Source organism: Capricornis sumatraensis, chromosome 21 (assembly GCF_032405125.1).
Source record: "Capricornis sumatraensis isolate serow.1 chromosome 21, serow.2, whole genome shotgun sequence".
In the NCBI taxonomy this organism is placed as follows: domain Eukaryota; kingdom Metazoa; phylum Chordata; class Mammalia; order Artiodactyla; family Bovidae; genus Capricornis; species Capricornis sumatraensis.
In genome coordinates this window covers 55,265,939-55,289,664 of record NC_091089.1, presented here as the reverse complement: position 1 = coordinate 55,289,664, position 23,726 = coordinate 55,265,939, and the positions used below count along the sequence as shown (strand labels likewise).

General features: G+C 36.3%; 1 protein-coding gene across 1 annotated transcript in view; it reads right to left on the bottom strand.

The window, feature by feature from the left end:
* Positions 1–23,726, bottom strand: part of DCC (DCC netrin 1 receptor) — an 813,847-nt gene that overhangs the window by 333,598 nt on the left and 456,523 nt on the right. The window contains 3 exon segments of the mRNA XM_068993780.1: positions 13,638–13,687; positions 20,363–20,501; positions 22,055–22,203. Of these exon segments, the coding sequence (XP_068849881.1) occupies positions 13,638–13,687; positions 20,363–20,501; positions 22,055–22,203 (338 nt within the window).

Below are 23,726 nucleotides of genomic sequence, written 5' to 3'. Positions count from 1 at the left end.
CAGACAGAAGTGCCACGATCCATGGGGTCACAAAGAGCTGGACCCGACTGAGCATGCATGCATGTAACTGAGGGTCAGCTTTCTAGACCCAGCATCTCATATGCCAAGAACAGCTCTTTGACTATATCAAAAATAAGTATGGTCAGAAAATGCTTCAACAACCTCTAATCAATATGCAGGGACAAGCACTGCTCCCTTTTTTCTTTAGGCCATGCCACATGCCACGTGATCTTGGTTCATATGAGATCTGACTAGGGATCGAACCCAGGCCCCTTGCATTGGGAGCTCAGTCTTAACCACTGACTGCCAGGGAAGTTGCTGCTCCCTTTAACACAGGTAGAGAAGTCAATTTCTTCCATGAGGACACAATATCTATTCAGTCTCAGATGTTGTCAGTCATTTGTCAGATTCTCATTCATCCCTGCTGCCATTCATGGAGGTGTTGAGATTCCTGACTGATAAGCATAGAAGCATCTTATTAAACTAGCAGAGCTGAAGTGTTTAGCTAGTGTCTGTCACGTGGTATTTACTCAATGAATATTTATTATTCAACCAACAAATGAATAAATGAAGATATAAATGAATAGGCACAGGAAAGAATTCACTCAAGATTTTAATGGACATAACCTTGAGGTTCTTCCTTGCCTTTTCTCTAATAAAATTTCTAAATTAAGAGACCATTTGGAGATTTGTTGACTTACAATGTTTCCTATTAGTATCATGATACTTGATTTCAATTCGATTTGATAAGCATTCAAATGAAACACAGATTTCTTTTCTTTTTTTTTTTTTTTGGAGTACAAAAAAGAAAACTCAACTTGGAAATAAATGTTGAAATATAGACATCTATGGAGAATTAGATACTGATACTACTGCTATGGATATGCACATATATTCTTTGCAACACGATTCATCTAAGCATAAAAGATAAAAATCTATGGTCAGCTTCATGGTTTTAAAGGATGCTATTGTTTATAGTCAGTACAAGACATTTCAATAGAAATTCCTTTTGTGTGTCTCTCTTCAACTTTATCCATGTAAAAATAAAATACACAATGATCTAGTTAATAGCTACTGCCTCCGCTAAAACACAAAATGGTCTGTCAAATAGATTGCACCAAAAGATGAGAAATGTTTAGGTGGAAGGAACTTGAGCTACTACACAGAAAAATCCTACAAAATTTCTTATCATTTACCTTGGAACAAAGTTATTTGTAGTAGACACAAGAAATTTCTCCCAGTTCCATTAAGATTAGATACGCAATTTGATCTGAAGTTAATTTTCTGAAAATACCAAATTGTTCTTCAATACTTTTTAACCTACCATTACATACATACTTTTCAACGTATTTGAAAAATCCATTTATATTCAATATGTAGCATACTTTTTATAAAATGTTGAGGAATCATGAAGATGATACTCTTAGATTTTGCCAGTTTCACATAGTTTGCCAGTGGACTCGGTGATGTTTTCGGCAGTTCTGGAAAATCAATGAAGGCTACCACTTTCTATGTGAAAGAGCAACACAATAAATTAAATAAGTAGCTTTCAGTGTTGAGTGTTATTGGGAGTATACGTTCCAACTCCATAATGTTAGAGGTTTTCTGTTTTATTTTTTAATGAGAGTAAACTAAAATGATCTCAAGGGAAAGATACATTAGATTTAGGTTGGGTTGCTAAAGCAGCTATATCTTAAAATAATACTCTTATTTAGACTGTTGCACTATTACCTGGCAAGATTTGCTCTATAGTTATCTAATTTACTACCACTTGGTTTAGTTTTGTTTATTATTTAAATTAACAGTGTTTTCTAATAAAATATATGCCCATTGTTCTTGTTTCCATTTTCTCTAAATCTAACATGTATTTCCTAATGGTTCCAGACCACAGCTGCTGATCAATTAGAGGCTTTATTTTATGGCCAACAAACCTTGAGGACTAAGGTAAAATCTTTCTCTGTGATCTCAATTTTTCGCTTTCAAACTTTCAATAAAAATATATATTCTAGAACTTGGAATTGAGGAAAAACCAGAAGTACATGGGAAAATACCATAAGTTTTTAAGATTGCTTAATACTTTGTTAAGAAGAAAAGTTGTGACCAACCTAGACAGCATATTAAAAAGCAGAGACATTACTGTGCCAACAAAGGTCCGTCTAGTCAAAGCTATGGTTTTTCTGGTAGTCTATATGGATGTGAGAGCTGGACTATAAAGAAAGCTGAGTGCTGAAGAACTGATGCTTTTGAACTGTGGTGTTGGAGAAGAGTCTTGAGAGTCCCTTGGACTGCAAGGAGATCCAACCAGTCCATCCTCAAGGAAATCAGTCCTGAATATTCACTGGAAGGACTGATGCTGAAGCTGAAATTCCAATACTTTGGCTACCTGATGAGAAGAACTGACTCATTGGAAAAGACCCCAATGCTGGGAAAGATTGAAGTTAGGAGAAGAAGGGGACGACAGAGGACGAGATGGTTGGATGGCATCACTGACTCAATGGACATGGGTTTGGGTGAACTCCAGGAGTTGGTAATGAACAGGGATGCCTCGTGTGCTAGAGTCCATGGGGTCGCAAAGAGCTGGACACGACTGAGCGACTGAATTGAACTGCATATTTTGTTGAGGTATCAGCTTTGTTCACTTAAGAAACTACAGCTCCTCTGAGGTGCTTTTTCAGCTCATCAGAGAGAAATACACTATTGGGAGATACAGAAGAATGTAGATTCCTTCCAGGAAAAACTGGGAAGACAAGGAAGTGTGTGTGTGTGTGTGTGTGTGTGTGTGTGTGTGGCTGAAATCCTCTCCTTAGCTCTCCTTCCTTAGCATCTATACCCATTTTGTGTGTGTGTGTGTGTGGCTGAAATCCTCTCCTTAGCTCTCCTTCTTAGCATCTATACCCATGAGTTCCATCTCTTCCCTCAGAGTTCCATTGGATAATTGAATCCATCTTCTAGCTGCTGATCTAGAACTTACCTTCTGCCTGGAAACTGTTCCACTGAGAGCTTACAGCACTTAAACAGAAACCTTATTGTGAATTCTGCTTTGTATCACTTAACTCATAAAACCCTAGAGTTTGGAGACAGTGTGGCCAAATGACCAACAACCTAAATCTGGGTTCAAATCCCAGTGCTGCCGCTGCCTCCCTGTGTGACGCTGGAGCCCATTACCTGGTCTCTCAATGTATGAGTGGTCTCCTGGGTAAAACAAGGAAAATTATGCAATCCAATGACCTTATCGCTTTTTTTCCTTATGTATCATGCCCTCACTCCAACCATTTTTTTCATTAGTTCCAACTCTGTGGGTCTTCTTTTTAATCACTCCCCTACCAAACCAGTTAACTGCAGCCCTTCTTTTCTGGTAAACTGTGACCAGAATAAAACAACACTAACTACCTACCCCTGGCCAGCAACCAAACAACCAGCCATGGAAAGGAAAGCAAACACAATTCTGTTGGCCTGTTTCACTTTAAATTCATGAGACACATCTCAAATGGTTGGTCCACACTACTCATGTATGTTATGATCCTTTTCCATGATCTGAAATAACTTTTGCTGTTGTTCAGCTGCCAAGTCATATCTGACTCTTCACGACCCAAAGACTGCAGCATGCCGGGCTTCCCTGTCCCTCATCACCTCCTGGAGTCTGCCCAAGTTTATGTTCATTGCATCAGTGATGCCATCCAAGCATCTCATCCTTTGTTGCCCTCTTCTCCTCCTGCCTTCAATCTTTCCCAGCCTCAGGGTCTTTTCCAATGAGTTGGCTGAAATAACTATTGGTCTTTTTCCAACTTCTCCCCTCTCTTTAAACCCTCAATACTTCATTACACACTGGTGATGATCTTTCCTCACACTCTTCATCTTTCAGGTACAAACTGATCGGCACGTCTGCATCCACACCCACTCCCTCCATCTCTGCTCATCTTACCGAGCTTGAAGGATCTGTTCCCTCCTCTTGTCTGCCAGATCCTCTGCTGTGTTGTTTACTCAGAGGTTTGCACTCTTGCAAGATTCCACTCTCTCTTCTGCACCCTTTATACTGCATTCTTTCCTAAAGTTGCAGCATCGTCACGTTCAAAAATAAACAATGAAACGTCCCTCAAGTCTACCATATTCTAAAGTTATTGTCCACTTCTTTGCTCCAATTCAGAGCAAAACTTGTCAAGAACATCCTCTGTTCACTCCACACTGCCCTCCAGCTTCCTATCTTCATGCGCCTTCCCACAGCGGTCATTTTGCTGCCGTTAATTCAACTGTCTTTCCTCAGTGCATGTCATAGTTAGCAGCACCTAATCTTCCCCCTTGACCTCTGTGACACTAGGCCTCTGCTTTATCCTACCACTCTTGTTCCTTCTCATCTAACTTCTAAATGTGTAGTGTCTCAAGACCTAGACCCTGCTTTCCCAACTATGACCTCTTCCTGTGCATGTGTTAAGTCGCTTTGGTCGTGTCCAACTCTTTATGACTCTGTGGACTGCAGGCCCCTAGACTCCTCTGTCCCTGGGATTCTCCAGGCAAGAATACAGGAATGGGTAGCCATGCCCTCCTCAAAGGGATCTTCCTGATCCAGGGATCAAACCTGTGTCTCTTATGTCTCCTACATTGGCAAGCAGACTCTTTTCCACTAGCACCACCTGGGAAGCCCAGAATATTGGAGTGGGTCTAATCATATGTCTAGTAGTAATCTTAAATTCAACATGTCCAAAAACTACCTGTTTATTCCCTCTAAACAAATTTTTTCCTCCAGTCATTCTTATCTCATTAAACAACTCCACAATTCATTCATTGTTTTAGTAGCAAAGATCTAGTCTTGATCCTTGATTCTTCTCTTTATCTGTGTTGTGTGTGTGTGTGTGTGTGTGTGTGTGTGTGTGTGTGTTTAATCCAACCCACTAGCCAACCTCCTCGGCTCCAGATGTAACACATATGGTTTTTTCCACTTCTCTCTTCATCTGCTCTAATGACACCCAGGTTTCAGCGACAATTGTCAAATATACACTAGATCACGGAACTGTGTCCTAACTGGTGTCCTGGCTTTCTCTCTACCTTATCCCCAACAATTTTCCCCATGGCAGCCAACAGTGTCTTTTAAAAAGTTGAGTGAGATTGTTACCCTTTCAAAACCCTTTGCGTCGTCCACAGAGTGAATCCCAATGTTTACCATACCCTGTAAAACACCATGTGATTTAGCCCTGACCCCGTGATCTATAATCCATGCATGCTGCTATTATTTCAAGTTCACAATCATGCACACGTGATTTGGAACACAAGCTTTCTCAAGGCTTTATTTTTACAAGTTGCTAGCTTCACTTGGAATCATTTATTCTAAAGGTGATGAAACTGGTCCTTTTTGATATTCTCGTCTCAGCTCAAGTATCATCTTCTTAAAAGGCCCACTCCTGGCCATCTGATTTAAAATTAGCTTCCTCTCTACCATATTGCCATATGTAATTTAGAAGGACATTTGACTGACTTAATTGTAGCTTTCCTAGCAATAAGCTTGGCTCAAAGTTAATATTCTAATCATTAATCTAATAAATAATACTTACCTTATAGGGTTATAATAAGGAGTAAATAGGGCTTTAATTACTTAGCATACTGTCTGGCACAAAACACCTGCTGAAAAATTAGTTACTGTCCTTATCACTATTATTATTATTATGGTTATAATTAGATGCTCCTTAAATATGTGCCAAGAATGTTAATTACCATACTCATGCTAATGTCTTAAATCTTTCAGATGAAAGATTTGTTTTTCAACATTTGTTTTCTAAGGCAAACAATACTTTAAGCTATACTAGTGAACTGAATGTTCCAAGATCTCTAAAATCAAATCACATAGTTAGCAACTGCTTTTACCTACTGGCAGGACTAGACCTGTCCTTGTCCTCTGCTTCCTCAACCATTCCAACTACAAGAGCAACTTCTATGAACTAAATTAAAATCAGAGATCTTATCACTAAACCTAGGTTCATTTAATTTAAGTCCAATATTAAACCTACCACTTTTCAAAAATGTATGACTTGAGGAAAATCGCATTAAACTTCATGGAAAGGCTAAAGTGAGCTTTGCCTTCAGACCCAATCAGAATTGGATCCATTAGAAATGTGTGTGATGAAGTACAAATTACAAGGTGATATAAAAACGGGATTAGAACTCCAAAGAGAATGGTATTCTAGCACATATGTTAGACTCTTTGTCACAAGCCTTTATGTAGGTACGTTAAGGGGCAGTGACTAGACCTAGGAAACAGCAAAAATATAATAACCTCAAAATGCACAACGGCAAACAATGATGTATTCAGGTATCTGAAGTAAGAAGAGAACTTCTAGAAAATGTTTTTCTATTCTGTTTACATTATAAAATTTCATAAAGATATCAAGATTTAATCCTGGCTCTTATTCAAATCATGTAATAAATGTCTTCAATGGTTCTTAATTCCCTGTTCTTTAGTTATGCACATCGGCATGTTATAAAGACTGTTTCTAGATTCACTTCTAGCTTTTCATAATTTGTTCTTCTTTCAAGTACTTTTTGTTTTTACTTCAAATTAATTCAGGTAAGAATGTAGGAAATAAGGTAATTCGATTTTTAGAGTGCATTGCTCTGTTTGGAAAGAACGCACGCGCATGTGCTGGGTTGCTTCAGTTATTTCTGACTCTTTGCAACCCCATGAATCATAGCCCGCCAGGCTCCTCTGTCCACGGGATTCTCCAGGCAAGAATACTGGAGTGGGTGGCCATTTCCTCCTCCAGGGGATCTTCCTGATCCGGGGATCAAACCCATGTCTCCTACGTTGGCAGGCAGGTTCTTTACCACTAGCGGCACCTGGGAAGCCCCTTGGAATGTATATCGTGATGTTATGATAAAAGATAAACAAGGTTTTAAAGATAATGTTTAGTACAAAATGCTTCATAGAAAGAAATCATTTGGGCAAAGCAGAATTAAACAAACACTTTTCACAGCCTTTTATCTTCAAGAGAGGACTTATTTTTCTTACAGTTTTTAAAAACATCATTGCTTGGAAAAGTACCATATGTACCTAAGAAAATGAGTGATGGTGCGATACAAAGATTTGCTTAGAATTTCAAGAGTATCCTCTTCTTTGACTTATTTGCAAAATTTATTTAAATGGTATGATACATTTATGTTATTAAAATTTGGTTACATAAATGTTTTTACTGTCTTAATATCCTCATTCATAATGTATCTATCATGTTTTCAGTAAGAAAAGGTGGAAACTGTTGACTTCAAATGTTCAAAAATAAAGGATCAATTTAGCTAGGGCTCTGATCTAAATTATGATGGGATATAAAACTGATGCTGATGACCAAGATTATGTTTCCCAGAGTTACTCCAGAACAATCCCATGCATGTATTTCTGGTTCTTTACTATTAACTATGAGAGTTAGCTTTATCAGTAGATTTTTAAAAATAATTCATTAATGTGAGACTATGAAAGAGAAGTAAGCTGAAAGCAGTATCAATAATGGAAAGGGAGGTGTTTCTTTCCAGCCAGCTAAAGCATCTGCCTCTATTCTTAACCACTACAAGCCATTAAATCCTTCATTCCTCAGTGAAAATGAAGCCTTAAAATTTTAACTTTTTTATTTCTCTAGTAAGATAAATTGAAAGGGCAATAATAAATTTTTCTGTGTATTTGTTTCCTCACTTCTTTAAATAAAACAAGTCAAGATGGGTTACCAGGGCCTGGAGTAAGAAGAAGAATGAAGTATTGCTATACAGTGGGTACAGAGTTTCATTCTGAGAAGATGAAAAGAGTTCTGGAAATGAATGGTGGGCAGCAATATGAAAGTATTTATGCCTATACACCGTGTATTTTAAATGGTTATAATAGTAAATTTTATCTGTGTATACGTGTGTCTAACTCCTTGAAACCCCATTGACTGTAGCCTACCAGACTCCTCTGCCCAAGGAATTTACCAGGTAAGAATACTAGAGTGGGGTGCCATTCCTACTCCAAGGGATCTTCCTGACCCCAGGATCAAACCCACATCTTCTGTGTCTCCTGCACTGGCAGGCAGACTCCTTACCACTAGCACTGCCTGGGAAGCCCATGTATATTTTACCACAATTTAAAATTATATTTTTTTCAAAAGAGTAAGTAGGATAGTGGATATCTGAATATAGGTTCTTTACAAATTACAGACCAAACACAACTTTATTTTTGAGGGAGTCTCCTGAATTATTCCATATTGCCTTTTACTATAATACAAAAATGTGTATCCATACTCTGGTTTTTGTCTAGTCTACAAATTTTAGACAAAAAAGAAACCAACCAACAAACAAATACCAACAATGACTAGACACTAAGAACTATTGGGAAACATTCCCTTCCTTACAATTATGCTCCTACCATTATGCTCATTCCCAAATACTTTCAGCCATTGTTTCTGGCCTTTATCTATGCTCAAAGAACAGTTACATAATGAATCAATGAAGGGGTCAGTAACTAAAAAAATACAAGAGATCTGTATCTACTTCAAATGAATTCAACACACCATAGTCCAGCAGAAATGTTCTGTGTATTACGATTGAATACAAATATCAGTATGAAGTTTGTGAGTATAAACATTATTGTAATGCCAGTTTCTAATTTATCTTTATGTGAAATCAATCACCTAAAGGTCACCTAAGGGCATCTAAAGGTCTCCTATGACTCCTTCTTCTCCACATTAAATTTGTTTCAGAAATTCACTATATTTGTGAGGGGAGGACACAGGGTTCTGGCTCCAAATAACTCAGTGGTCAAAATGTATCTTCTGAAGGATCTAGGATGACTCAAACAGAAAAATCAAAATAGCTTTTTTTCATGAGTGATTGAAGGCCTTTACACAACACAGAAGGGGGAGATTGACATTTACAATCATGGGGAGATGATGGGAGTGGTTCTAGAACACCTGTGTAAACAGTGCAGCTTTAGGGCGGTTGTGATACAGCAGGAAGTGGTGTGAATGCAAGTGCCCTCTGCACAACCAAGCAAAGACAATCTCAATTTCACACACACACACACACACACACACACACACACACACACACACACACAGACCCTCCTCCTAAAACAGAAGATCTACAGAATAACATAATTTAATTGGCCCATTTTCATTCTTCCAGTTTATTCCCTTATCCTTATTTTCACACAAGTGAACATCCCAGTTGGGAATCAAATGCAAAAGCCTCACTCAGCTCTTTACTGGGTTGTCACTTCTGTTGATTTTATCACTAGCCCAATGACAGAAGAAACACACCTCAGTCAAAACCCTTCTTGAATACGTGTGTACATGTACAGCTGGTTCACTCTGCCACATAGCAGAAACTAGCACAACACTGTAAATCAACTTCACCCCAATAAAAAAAAGTTCAGTGAAATATTTCTTAATCTGTCAAATCTTAAATTGAAAAACAAACCAACCCCCTCCTGTCATGACACATATTGAGAAACACAGCCTTTTGAGGCTAATTCAATGATACAATTCTTAAGATTCCCCTGTGTTAATAAAGTATTAATTAATTAATCACATTTTAAAAGACAGTAAAACATCTGGGACCAAAATGATCAGTTTGCTTTCTGAAGTTGGAAATTGCTATTTTAATTCTCCCTTTGGGTAGTTTCTGGGTAAAGGGAATTTCATGATTGCTAAACTAATTTTCAAGTTATTAAAGCATGCCAAATTATGCTGAAACATGGGGAAATGAAATGCCTTAAGATTAAAAAAGATAACCGGTCATATATTTTACTGTTGTAGTGGTTTATATCACATACTATTGAACTTTGAGTGACTAACTGGGTAACCCTTTCAGGGGTGGGCAAAATGACACCCACATAGATGAAGGATAAGAATTTCAACAGTGGAGAGGTGTAAAGGTGATATAATGAGAGAAATCTAAATTCTGTGCCTGAAGACTCTAAATGTGCACAATGATCCGTGCCTGGTGTTTTACAGTATTTTTTTTTTTTTTCTTATTTGGATTTAGTGCTTCTTTCCTTGCTTCCCTGGTGGCTCAGAGGGTAAAGCGTCTGCCTGCAATGCAGGAGACCTGGGTTTGATCCCTGGGTCAGGAAGATCCCCTGGAGAAGGATATGGCAACCCACTCCAGTACTCTTGCCTGGAAAATCCCATGGACAGAGAAGCCTGGTAGACTACAGTCCATGGGATTGCAAAGAGTCGGACACGACTGAGCGATTTCACTTTCACTTTCCTTGTAATCGCCCCATCATGCTCAGCTGATAAATACCTGGCCATGTGAGTTAATCAATACACCTGTGCCATTTTCTCAAATTCTGTAAAGATAAAATGATTCAGAAAAGGTATAACAAGTGAAAATACAGTCAGAGATGTTTGGAAGCCATGAGAGATTTTAGAGATTCTCTCCAGCTCTCTCATCTTATCAAGGAAGATAAAATGTCTGCTTTGAAGAGTTACAACAGATTAAATGTGGTTAGATGAAAGCTGAATTTTCTCTCCCATGTTTTCTTAATAAACTGTGAGTTCCATGAAGGGGAAGACTGAGTTAGGTCCCTAGCTTTGTATTTACACACACACACACACACACACACACACACACACACACACACACACACACACGATATACACTAAGTGTAGAGTAACATTAAATTAATAAATGAAACCAAGACACAGTGACTTTTCAAGATCTCAGAGAGCTACTGAAAGAGTCCAAACACCACGAATACCTTGAATCTCAGTATACCCTAAATGGTCTTATTTTGAGAACTTCTGTGTTGAAATAAAGGAAAACAGTCAAGCGCCAACCTAATAACCCCTTTGAATTCTACAAGCTGTACATTATATACCAACCAATTAATTAAGTTGTAATATTTATTTCTTCTAATAATAGTTTTCAAAATAAAATCTTAAGAAAATTATCCTTACAGAAAGTTTTGCTAACAAAAAGTTGCACTTTAAAGTACAAACAGTAAGTCACTATTTTATCTTTTCTAGTGAAGATGTTATTTCTTGTTAAAAAAAAGTAGTATAAGAAAAATAACCATCTAATCATAACCATTAACTAAAAATAATATCTATAGGTCAAGCCGTTCCTTCAAAATAACACGTGTTCACAGGTGGCATACAGAAAAGGAATCTAGTCTGTTTTATGATTAATTTTATAAAAGCAATCTACTATGCTGGACCAAAAAACTCCTTGGGTCCTTTATCTCAGTGTATTAGGACCATTTTTTTTCGCATGTCCTGTAATATGATTTTTGGTCCAGTTGGCTTATAGATGGCCATACCATAACAAATATCCATAAACGAAACTCTCATACCTTGTAGTCACTTCTCAGTTCTATGTACAGAAATCCTAGCCAGCTGTGTGCAAACACCAAGACATTTCCTCATTGACTGTTAATCAAAAGTTCCATAATTGCTGATATGATACAGATAAAAATTTAAAGTATGACTCTTCTTACTATATTAAATAAAAATCCCATAAAATTCATAATTCTATTGGTCAAAAAGAATATGCCAATTTTTCAACTACAAAGTTTCTTTTTAAACAAGCATTTTTCCTGGAAATGTTAATCATTAGGAACAAATATGAGTATATTTGAGAGCTTTTCTTTTAAAGAAAAGTATATCAAAATAGAATATGGTTAGTGTTTTTCTCTGTATCAACATATTGGGGATGACAAAACAGTGTTTGATCACCCAGTTATTTTCCTCTTGGTAACAATCTAAGAAAAATAATTTATAATTCCTTAAAAGCTAGGAAAGAAGATAATAGAGAGAGGAAGGGAGAGAGTAGGAAGGTTTCCAGTATTTTGCTCTGCTGTGTTCATTCTGAAAAGCTAATGAACAAGTTAAATTTTCTGGTAGTGCAATGCTACAAAGATAAATTCAGGAGGACAGAATCAGGAATGTTAATATTTGCTTGCTGCAAACACTGCAGAATATAGAAGAGTACGGCCTATGATATTTGTGTGTGTATATATATATACACACACATCAGTTGAAAAGTCAATTTTGCAATCCAGGAATTCCCTTTCATAGGAAAGTAATAAATTCATATTCAAAGATAGCATCCAGAGTCATTCAGTAATGCCTTATTCACATTCAGAGGAAAACATTTATCCTGTGCTGAAGCAGACTTTTATGGGATACGAGCATACACATGCGAAAAGAGCTTATATCAATTTCTATGTGCTGTCCTGGAGGAAAGATATACAGAGAGTGAAAGTCTAATAAAAATGAGTCATTTAAACAAGAGAAACTACAATATGGTCTCCAAGATTCACTCAATGGCAACCTGCAAGAATTGTTAAAATCTACTTGATTTTGATTTGGCAATCTCTTAATAAGAACAGCACAGCTATAAAACAGTTACTGTTGTTGTAAATAATAATGTCACTTTTAGGGTAATGTCTATTTCTGGTTATTTCCCTTTAGCTAATTTTTTCTCCTTTAATTCACTTAGTTTTCTTTCCTTCTAAGTTTAAATTTGTTTCATTCATTTGCATGCAATTAGTGTCTAAAAATATAAAGGGTAACCATTTTCTAGAGACATTTTTTCATTAGCTCCAAAAGATAAATTCATTTGACAGAGGTAAATCTGATCAAAATCACAGACTATGACTTCATCAGAGGCATCTGCAAAATACGGCAAGGAATTCTACACTGAATGAAGTAGTAACTACTAAGTTAGATCCATTGCATATGGTATATTACTTCTTCCTCATGGCAAATCAATGAGGGAAGAACTGACATTCACATTACACGAATATATAATAGAAGCTGGGGCTTATTCAGGCTGCAGATGTTCTAACATCAGATACAGTTACTAAAAGGGAAAGCTAGGATTAAATACCAAAGTACGACTTTCTCTAGGACACATTAAATTTCCCCATTGTCTTCTAGAGCTTGGAGACCAGTTAGGCCAACCTCCTCACTGAGGTCCAGGGAGAGTGAAATTACTTCCTTGGGCACACACGATCAGATGATGAAAGAAGGAAGCCAGATCAGTCTACCGCACGGCTTAGGCTTGTTTCCAAGGCTGAGTGAGACACACTCGAAATAAGGAGAGATTTCCAGAAAATTGATTCTGGTGTTAAACTCCTTATCTTTAGCTATACCCAGCCTAATTTAAGCCCTTTTGAAAGTTACATCAACTTTTCAGGCCAGGAAAACATTCATCACTGAGAAACACTGCTTCATAAATATAACCTTATCAGACCCCAAGAACAGCCCTCCATGTCTATAAGAGAAGAGGGATGATGATGAAATAGTTAGTTCTAACTAAATCTACCAGGAAACAAGGTCTCTCTCTATCCCACCTCTTGAAGTCGCTTTTTTTCATTCCCACATTCAAGTTTTCCACCCAGCACATAATGTCCTGTACTGATAAATATAGGTGAGTAGATAACTCTGTTACTTAATGGAATAACCTTTAATCGTTAAAACATTTACAGAATGAAGTATACTAGAAAAAAACAACCCTTTTGTTTAATTCAAGTGTGGCGGAGGACATGGGATTAATGCCACTCACTGTGTTGTTTTGAAACATTTGCTCACATGGGAGCCGCCATCCACCCCAGGCAGTATAGCTGGGTGACCGCAAGTTACACATGTATAGGTAAGGAAGTAGTAAACATTTCCACAACTCACCCTCGAATTAACTACTTCCAAGGAGACGTTCTGAGGCGGGGCACTTGGCACTAGAATAAATCAAACAAGGTGAGGTCAGTTATTGACAAAGTCATGAAAGAGAAACCCCAACCCTCTTTGAAAAGAGAAAGCACACATTTTTCAGTTTATAAGAATAATTAGGTAGGTGATTCTAGGTGGCACTTCAATATTTTCCTGGAGAGATGGAAAATAACTGCATTTGTTTATATTTTTCTCACTTGGTGGGCCAGTTATTCATCTAGGGAGCCTCCAAAATACTTAGGCAAGAAAGCACCTGCAGTGATACTAAATACTGCCATTTAATTACAGCTTCCTGGTGATAACCTTCCCAGAGGAACCAATAAAATCACACAGGAGATTTCCTGGAGTGGTTTTAAAGGCTTAAGATATTGTGCTTTTCAGGACCTGCATGGTTTTATGATGAAATATGTCATTCTAATGGTCACCCTTGTTGCTTAATCCCTTTAATGCAAACTTTATTATCCCCTAAAAAGTGAAAAGAAGAAACACATCCCCTTTCTTTTCACACTTTGTAATTAAACCCGTGTGTCACAGATTGCAAGCAGGTTACCGGAGAGCATTTGGTGAGTGAATTCTATTAACAAGGGAGCAATTTCTTTTTCTTTGTGAGTTTTCTAGGTATTCTGTTTCACCTACTTGCATTTCAATTGTTGCGCTCCTTCACGGAAGGTAGGAGAAGATGGACAGCCTTCTGTATAATACTTTTAAATGGATATTTACTATATCAAAAAGTGAATATTCTATCATGTTGGTAATTCTAAGACAGCCATTCACTGAACGACTCATATATGTCAAGTACTGTTCTGGATGTAATGGGTGAATCATAAAAAAATTAAAGATTTCTGCCCCACAACAGGAATATAAGTAGCTTGAGTAAATGCTTCAATTCAGCAAATGCTTACTATATATGAATCTGAGTATTCTTTTCATGACAAATTGATAAATTTAACAGGGAAAAAATGCTTTCAGCATCCTCAAAACTTTAAGTGCTATTTTTGTTACGTTTCTCTTCCTTAATTTGAACTTGGACAATATCTGTTTTCCTGGTGTACTTGTATTTACCCTGAATTTATTTATGTTCTACTGTGGTTTTGCCTTCTGAAAAAGAATCACTATGAAGACATGATATATGTCTGATTAATCTTTATATCCTCCAAACTGACATTCAATTAATATTTACTGACTCTATAATTAAATGAAAAAATGAATACTTACTCAAATATTAGCTCTTGGACCTTTCTGTACATGATGGGAATTATAATCACTTATTTTGTTTTGACTTTGAACTTCTTGTCTTAGTACTTGATAAAAGTTAATATCAATGTAACTTGTGATAAAATGTTTACCAGAGGCTTGTTCATGAATTAGGTCAACAAGTAGTCTTTCAAAAAGATATTCCATTATTTACAAGATAGATTTTATTTTAAAATTTCATTTGATTATATTATTATTTTCTTATAAAATAGAGAATATAACCCTCAGAGGAGCCAGAAATTTTGTCCTTTTGATGCTGCATGCCCAACATTGATGTGTGTCAAGCACATGGGGCACAGTTAGCAAATATTTGTTGAATGAATCAATTAATAGAAAGATTATAAGATTATAGTAAAATAGTTTTCACATTTAGGGTTCTGATGAATAAATTTGCTCAACAATAAAAATGTTTATTATTTTTGCGAATTTTTTAAATTAAGCTATAACATATAAGAAAATGCACAAATCTTTCAGAATCTATGACTGGATAAAATAGTGTGTGTGTGTTTCCATTTAAATGCCACCTAGATCAAGATATAGAACATTATCCATATCATTTTCTGTATCTTTTTCTGGAAAGCTCACTTGTGTCCCTTTTCTGTCAGTATCTTTCTGATAGTAGCCACCACTTTTATGACCTCTAACTCCAGAAATTAATTTAGTTTATTTTGAGCTCACTAAAAACAAAGCCATAGTGGTTGTCTTTTTTCCCCCCTAGGCTGGCTTCTTTGGATAATTGTTATTTCTTGAGATTCATTCATACTGTTGCAAGTAGCAATAGTTTTTTGTTTGCCTGGCCTATAGCATTATATAATTACCCTAATTTATATTTGTTTATTCTACTGATGAATGGCATTTGGATCAATTTCTAGTTTGGAGTTATGAGAATAAAACTGCTCTGAAAATTTTAGTCTGTGCTTTTGCTGGACAATTACACTCATTTCCTTCATTATATACCTAGAAGCGGAAATACTGGTAGAAGCGGAACTCTTTATGAGGGCTAAACACACGCTGTTTTAATAGATACAAAGCTTTCTAAAGTGACTACCAACAAGATAAAAGATAGGCTGGAAATAACAATTTGAGTGATCAGAACTAAAAATAAAAATTACATTCTCACAGTGAGGAATAATTTAATATGACCCACATTCAAATTACTCTACAGCACAATAAAAATTAAAATAGGTACAGAGTAAAAAAAAATACTATATTCTGAATCATATAATTGCACAGATTACCAGAAATGCAATTCTTTAAAAGTGAAGACTGGAAATAAAGTCTTAATATTAAACTATAACAAATCACAAACATGAAAAATACCTCATTTATGTTTCATCTGATACTATAATATTTACATTATATATTATATTATACATTATATTATATGGTATTATATATTATACAATTATATTATAATTGTAACATAGATTTTTGGAGGAAAGGGAAGATATCTTAAATTTATCATACATTTTATTCTAGCTGCTATGCTAATCAATATGTAACCCTTAAATGGCCTTTTAATAAAAGCTTACAAATGATATTTAGCTCATCTCAGAAGGCCAAGAATATATAAGAAAAAGAGTAAACTACCACTATCTGATAATTTTCTGTATTAGGAATTTAAAGCCATCAAGTCCCAAAGGTGTACTTATCACAATGGTGTTGATGAATTTTGTCAATTTTTTACAATACAAATTTCTCTTACTTTTCCATGATAGCACACTGGCTATTCTTGCTTTACACAGTCAGGAAAGAAAGTGAACAATGTTTTCTATAGTATTTTTAGTTATTATTTCCTCCTTTTCACTATCAATTTTCATAGTATTTACAAATAAATAGATAATAATAGGATTAGTGAAAGCGAGTGGAATTCAACATTTAACTATTGGGACTTTATTTGTCTTATTTGACAATGCTTCCTTGTTTCATGAAGCAGAGGGGAAGGACATAGCTCATTGCTTTTCTCTTCAAAATGTCAAGTACTTTATCACTTACAATAAGTTCATTAAAGCCAATCAGAGTCATTTGATCTGGAAACTCCTCTTAATACAGTGGAACATACTGGTTTAGGCACATGGTGATGAAGCATTCTGTGGAGTAGATTAAGTTTCCACATTTGTAAATGAGTCATATAGTCACTTGAATTCCTCTCCTTAGCAAGCCTGAGCTGTCCTATACACACAATTTGTGGATTGAAAGAATTATATATATATAACTAAGCATTTTTCTTGAGGGAACTAATATGAGACATTTATTGTAGAATAAGAGAAACTCAACATTTTTCCACACTGAATCTTCCTTCTTTACTAACTAACTTCCATGACCTGGCTCTGCTGCTTACTAGCATTTATGACCTCTATCTTAGTTTTGTCGTCTACAAAGTAGGAAAAAATACAGTGTTGTGAAGTACGTGGAGCCGGGTCTTGCACTAATAAATAGTCAAGAAATATTATTGATAAAAGTAAGAAGCACATTCCTATAGTTGAATTTGCCCAGGAAATCTGGTCCTTACACCTTTGGACATAGGGCAAGTTGGCATGGATGCAAATACATGCTCATTAATTCATAAAACCTATAAATAACCTATTTATGTCAACTAGTTCAAGAGATAGTATATTGGAAACAACTGGCTAATCTACTCACAGTCTGTACTAAATATTAGACTGTCTAGACTGATGCTTTATGCCAAATACAAATTGGCCCTTGCCAAGAGCATCACCAACAGACTTAACAACAAGGGCATTCGCCATCTGCCTCGAGGAGACTGAACCCTATGTTCCTGCAGCTATTAACCTTCAGTAGCCTCTGAGGGAGTTCAGGGTGGAGTGAGGCCCTTTGTGCTCCAGGGAGTCTGGTGGGACAGGTCTTTAGAGTTGGATATTTTTAGGAACTGATTTTATGATCTCAATCCTTGCATCTCCTCATATCTAGAGAAGCAGTAAATCCTTTCATGGTGACATCAGATCCTCATGACTAGCAAAGGAAGTTTCTATAAAACAAGTGCTTAATGATATTCAACTCCCCCTTTGCCAAAACCTTATATATCTACCTTCCCCCACTGTCGCTTTGGAGCAGTCTCTCAGAGCTATCTGAGGTGCTGTCTCCTGGGCTGCAGTCCTCATTTTGACCCCAAATAAACTAACTCACAACTCTCAACTTGTGCATCATTTTTAGTAGACATCTACAATCCCAAGGGTCTGAAAAAGTAGAATATCATAAACCAATGATACACTGGATGGAGGAATTTGAACAATAACAATGTTTCTTCCCAGAGAAACAAAGGGGAGCTAAATTAGAAATGACAATTTATTAGAATAAAAAAATTTTTATAAGCATCTTAGCATAACAAGAATACTTTTGGGATAATTCAAAAAAACAGTTGGCATTTCATTTTTTTTTTAACTCAATTTTTCTATGGGCCCAAAATAATATTTTGGTAAGAATTTCTAGGGCTTTATAAGAAATATAAAGGTCTCTGTAACACACGTATGTAGACATAATTATACATTAAATTAGTCTCACAAATAGGAAGTCCTAAAGATGAGTCTATACTTACAAACATTTGTACAGGTTTGGCTGAACTGCCTGAGTAATTCAACAAATATTTACTGAGTAAGGAGGGATATAGAGATGAATATAATATCACCTCACGTTTAAGGAACATTTAGAATAATAAGAAAGAGAGACACTGGCATAACAACATTTATTAAACATCTAAATATATGCCATGCTCATGTTTCAGGTTCTTATATGGATTCGCCACTTAATTTTCACAATATCTGCCTTTTATAACATCTAGAAAGTCAAGGAGAATATGGCTTTATTAAGTACAACTAGGAAGTGGGTGACTATAATTATAATTAAATTCATCTTCATGTGACCTCAGCATGGAGAGCTTCAGTAGAGAGGAAAGGCCATCAAACTGAAGTAAAAGAGATGAAGTGATTGTAAAGATGAATGCAGATGAAGTCAGAATGCCCAGTCCTAGGGGCCCCTGGAGTGCGTGCTTTCTGTATCAAATGCATCTGACAGAGGGGAGCAGGGGGCCTCTGGCACAGTGATGCTTGCTGAATGAGGTTCATGAAATCCTTTTATTTAAATGACAGGCATTTTCTAAATCCTAAATGTTGCAACACTTCTAGATAACAAGTCTTGGATTAATGAGTAATAATCTATCTTTCTCACTTATGACATTTAAAACCAAAGTAGAGAATAAGGCCACAGTATTACATTCAGAGTGTGAAAGAAATCTACATAAATTATGTAAAATATTCATTTTCATTTGTTTTCCTTTTATTTTTATAATTATAAGTTGTGAAGTAATTTATTCTGCCAATAAATATTCTGTTCTGTCTTCAATAACAGAATCCGATGAATGAGCTTAGGAATTACATTAAAAATGATACCAAAGCAGTGTCAGATATATATTTTTTATATTGAAATTGCAAATGAACATTATTCCTGTGTCTCCTTTGCACTGTCCTTCAGAACATGCATGTGCTTCCTCATTTCACTGATGTGTGAAGTATGTACCCAGATACTTTCTGAGATTAAAGCATGGTGGATTGGCGAACGAATCACAAACTGAAGTCATTCTTTGAAATTCAAAAGATCAATAATTTATAGAATTGCACACACCAACATGGAAACTGTTGTTGAAAAGAAATAGCTTGCTACCTTTTTAATATTCATAGAGGTCACAGCTCTGCATTTCTGCACCTGCCTGAATTGTCACTGGCCTCATATCATAAACTCTGCTATGCTTTATTTTCACTTTTCATTAAACTTCTAACATTTCATTATCATCCGTTTCTTAGATCTCTAGTTACCTCTGCTACTGCTTTGTCAAATTCGTCTATTTCATTAAGATTTCTTCTTTTTTATGGCATTAAAAACTATGTCTGATCTTTCAATTGCTAGGCAAGGTAAAGGTAAAATATAAATTTTCAGGTTCAGTTTTAATACTTTCAATATTGGGTTATTTGGCCTAAATCTTCATGATTTTTGATTAATTAGAGGTATATATAGGAGGACTGTCCATCATTTAAACACATTTAATCACCTACCACTGTTTAGAAGGAGAAACAAAAGATGATGATGTAAATTAGCCCACACACATGCACAAATGTGTTTGTATTTATAGGAATAAAGGAAAACACACACAAAAAATTATTTTGAGCTCTTAGGCAGTAGTCACACCTTGAAAATGACTAATTAGGACATTCTGATTCAGAGTGTATATACCTCTTCAAAGTTTAAATTTGACTGTAATAAGTGGTTTGATGAATAAGCCAAATTTCTAATGTACATTAGTCTATTTCAAGAAGTTTTAGTTAGGACCCCTTGAGCACGGAATCTATCACATGCATTCAATATTATTTCATTATTATAACAAATAAGTGAGTCAAATTCCACTGTCTATAACTTACCATCAGAAAGCGTAACCACCGTCACATCGTCAGTAGATACTCCTGGCCCATAACGATTATAAGCTAGGAATCGAAGACTATATTCTGTGAATTTCTTCAGGCCTTCCAGTTTATAAGATAGCCCATCAACCTCTATATTCTGGAGACATAAAACACCAAAACTTATTCAGGAGGCACGTTATAGCAGAAATGGCAGCCATTCTGAGCAGTCAGTGAATTGATAGTAGACTCTCATTCACAAAGCAACACTCTAGCCTTATTATGAGTTGTTATAAAACCGAAATGGGGACACACACTCCTCCACTAGAAAGCGAACTCCTCTGCAGACTCCTAGTTAAATTAACACCATGCTGTCTTCGCAGTCATTAAGTTCCAATTGGTTTAACGCCAGCCAATACATTGACTAGTGTGTTGTATTAACACCCACACCAAAACTCTGACAGGCAGAAGGCAGCTCGTGAAGCCACAGGAACAGAGTTGCTCCTGTACCCGAAATGGACTAATTTCCCAAGAAGCAATAGAATTCTTCCTTCTCCTGCTGAAATACACTCATGGCTCTTGAAACTGACAGATACTTTGCTACATTAATTCTCTCTCAAAATGCTGGGAGGTTAAGTTGGAATTCTTTCCAGCACTTCACAGCTGGAGAAATGAGGTGCTGGAGGTGAAGTTGACTGAGAAATGAGAGCCAGTTTGCTCCAGAAGACCCATTACGTCACTCTTCCCAATGATTCTCACACTCACATTTATCTTGGGTCATATTATTTAAATAGATTGGTAAAATGCGTTATTGAAGAACTAAAATGTGTAGGAAAAAGGGTAGAATAGAAAGCTAAAAATAAGAGTGAAATAGCTTGGGAACAGTAAACAAACATGGAATGACTGATTGCAAAGGAGGATCTCTTCATCACTCTCATGATATACCTAGGAACTGCTGTGGATAGAACTAATGCAAATTTTTTTTTTTTTTTTAATGAAAAATATCTATCCTGCAGATATGTGAAAGCGTGAGGACCACACTATGCTGGGCAGACTTCACATCTTAAGAACACCAGTATCTCAAGATCACTTCTGGGCCCTTCCTATTTAACTACCCACTAGCTATGTATCTTTTGTTACATGAAGTTGAGACTCTGGAAGTAAACATCTCAATAGTCATACACATGTTAACAAAACAGAATCGTCCAGTTTCATGTGTCTCCATAAAGGTTCATTTACTTTTATTTGAAAATCTAATTTGCTTATTTTCCAGGATCTGTGCTAACCACAGATTAGAAGCAAAAATGAAAGGAGGAACGTAGTCTTCAGGAGTAAAGTATACAGAAAACAACAAGAAGCCAGAATTAACATTAAATACGTGAATGAAAAAGCAGGTTCACTGAGGTCACCGAATATGACTGATCATCTCTTAGGATAAGGACTGAAATGCAAATATTTTTCTGGGATCAGATCAGCTTATTCAAACCCAGACTGCTATATATTCAAACAAAACATCGGCATCCTTTTTTATTGATTTCACCTCATTGCCCATTTGCCCACCAGAATTCAATTACTTTACATTTTCAATACCAGTTACTTTAAAACTGACCGGCTAGCCAATTAATGTGCTGGATACTGGCTTATATCAAGAGCCTGCGGTTCTCCTGCAGTTTCTTCCAGAGGTGTAGGAGTGGGGCCCGTTCTCTCGCCTACCTGTTCCTTTCCTGTGGACACTTCAGTGCAGAACAATCTGTAACCTTGCACTGGGCCGTTTGCATAGGCAGGGGGTTCCCAGGTAATAAGAATTGAGGTAGGTGAGGTCGACACAGCTTGCAGGTTTTCTACTGGCCCTGGAACTTGCACTGTTTACAAGAGAAATTGATTAGTACAAGTAGGTTCTCTTTCTCGAAACAAACAGAATTACAGCTGTTACAGTTAAGGGAAATATAGCACCATGTACTATTTTTAGAATTATATAGTATAAGAATGTAAACACAAGGAACACAAACAGAAAGTACTGAAATTTTAGAATCATTCATTTGACAATTCAGAACAGGGCTTACATTATTAATCTAAATTACTTATTTCATTTAACAGTTGAGGAAACTGGTCAAGGAGTCTAAATGACTAGCGTAATGGCTGAATAAGAGTGGGATTCTTTCTAAAGTCCTAGTATGGAGAATTTTCTCCTTTGCCAGTATGCCTTTGCCTGTGTGTTGCTAACTGCAGAAGGAAAAGAGGAAACACAATTAGAGTACTTGTACATCATGGTCCTACTTATAATTCAAGTAGGCAGTACGGTCATGGATAATTTACTACACTGTCTTTATTGAATTCATCATTTTACAATCTTGCCCAAATCTGGGTCCTTTAAATTAATTTCAAGATTTAATTTCAATTTCACTTTCTGGCATTCCATTTTCTCTTGCAACTATTACTTTACTTAATCAAGGATAAAAAGCTTGTTTATTAAAGACTATACAAAGCCTAACATAAGATCAGGTGAGATGAGCTATGAAATGAGTTAAGAAAATCCTTCATTTTAGATATGCAAATTTTTAATTTCTTCACAATTTTTTATTTGCTCATAACCCTTGAATATATGGTTTGCAAATGGTAAATGCAATAACCATGCTAATTACTCCAATCCAAAATAAATAAATAGCCCATCATTGCAAGCATAGCAATGACTTTAACTTAAACATGCTGTGTATTCCCCGCCAGCCTTAGATACCACCTAGCTTTGGACAGACATACATTCTAGGCCTCTAATCAATCTCTTCTGAGTTTGAACTTCCATAGCATAATATCATGTGAAACCCCAGCTGACATGACATCCAATGATAGACTTCTTAGATCGGCATGGAACCTGGGTCTCTGGATCATTTTCAGAATTTGTTCCATGGAACCCAGCTCCTTCAGGCATTACTGCTCACACTTTTGGAGTGGGGGAGGAATACTCAAAACAAGTATTTTCTGCTGAGACAGGCTGGGACCTGAGTCCCTTTGCTGCAATGCTTGCACCTGGCTAAAAGTCTCCTCAAGAAACAAAGGATGATTGGCCTCTTATCAATTTCTGTTGATTGGGAAAGGCAAGAGTTCTGGTTGGCATTGATATCACCTTCATACACTACCCCATCAGTCTTCAAATCCCAAGAATCCTTATTACGGACAACTGCATCCTTTTCAGGTTAACAAGTGGTTATTAATAATCTCTTCAAAATTTTACATGGAAATAATTTTAGCCTACAGAAAACATGAAGAATGAGAATAGTACATACAATACCCTTGTTCCCTTTATCCAGATCTACCTATTGTTAACACTTTGTTCTATAAACTATCATTTTCTCTCTCAATTATCTATCTATCTACCTGTCCAGATTAG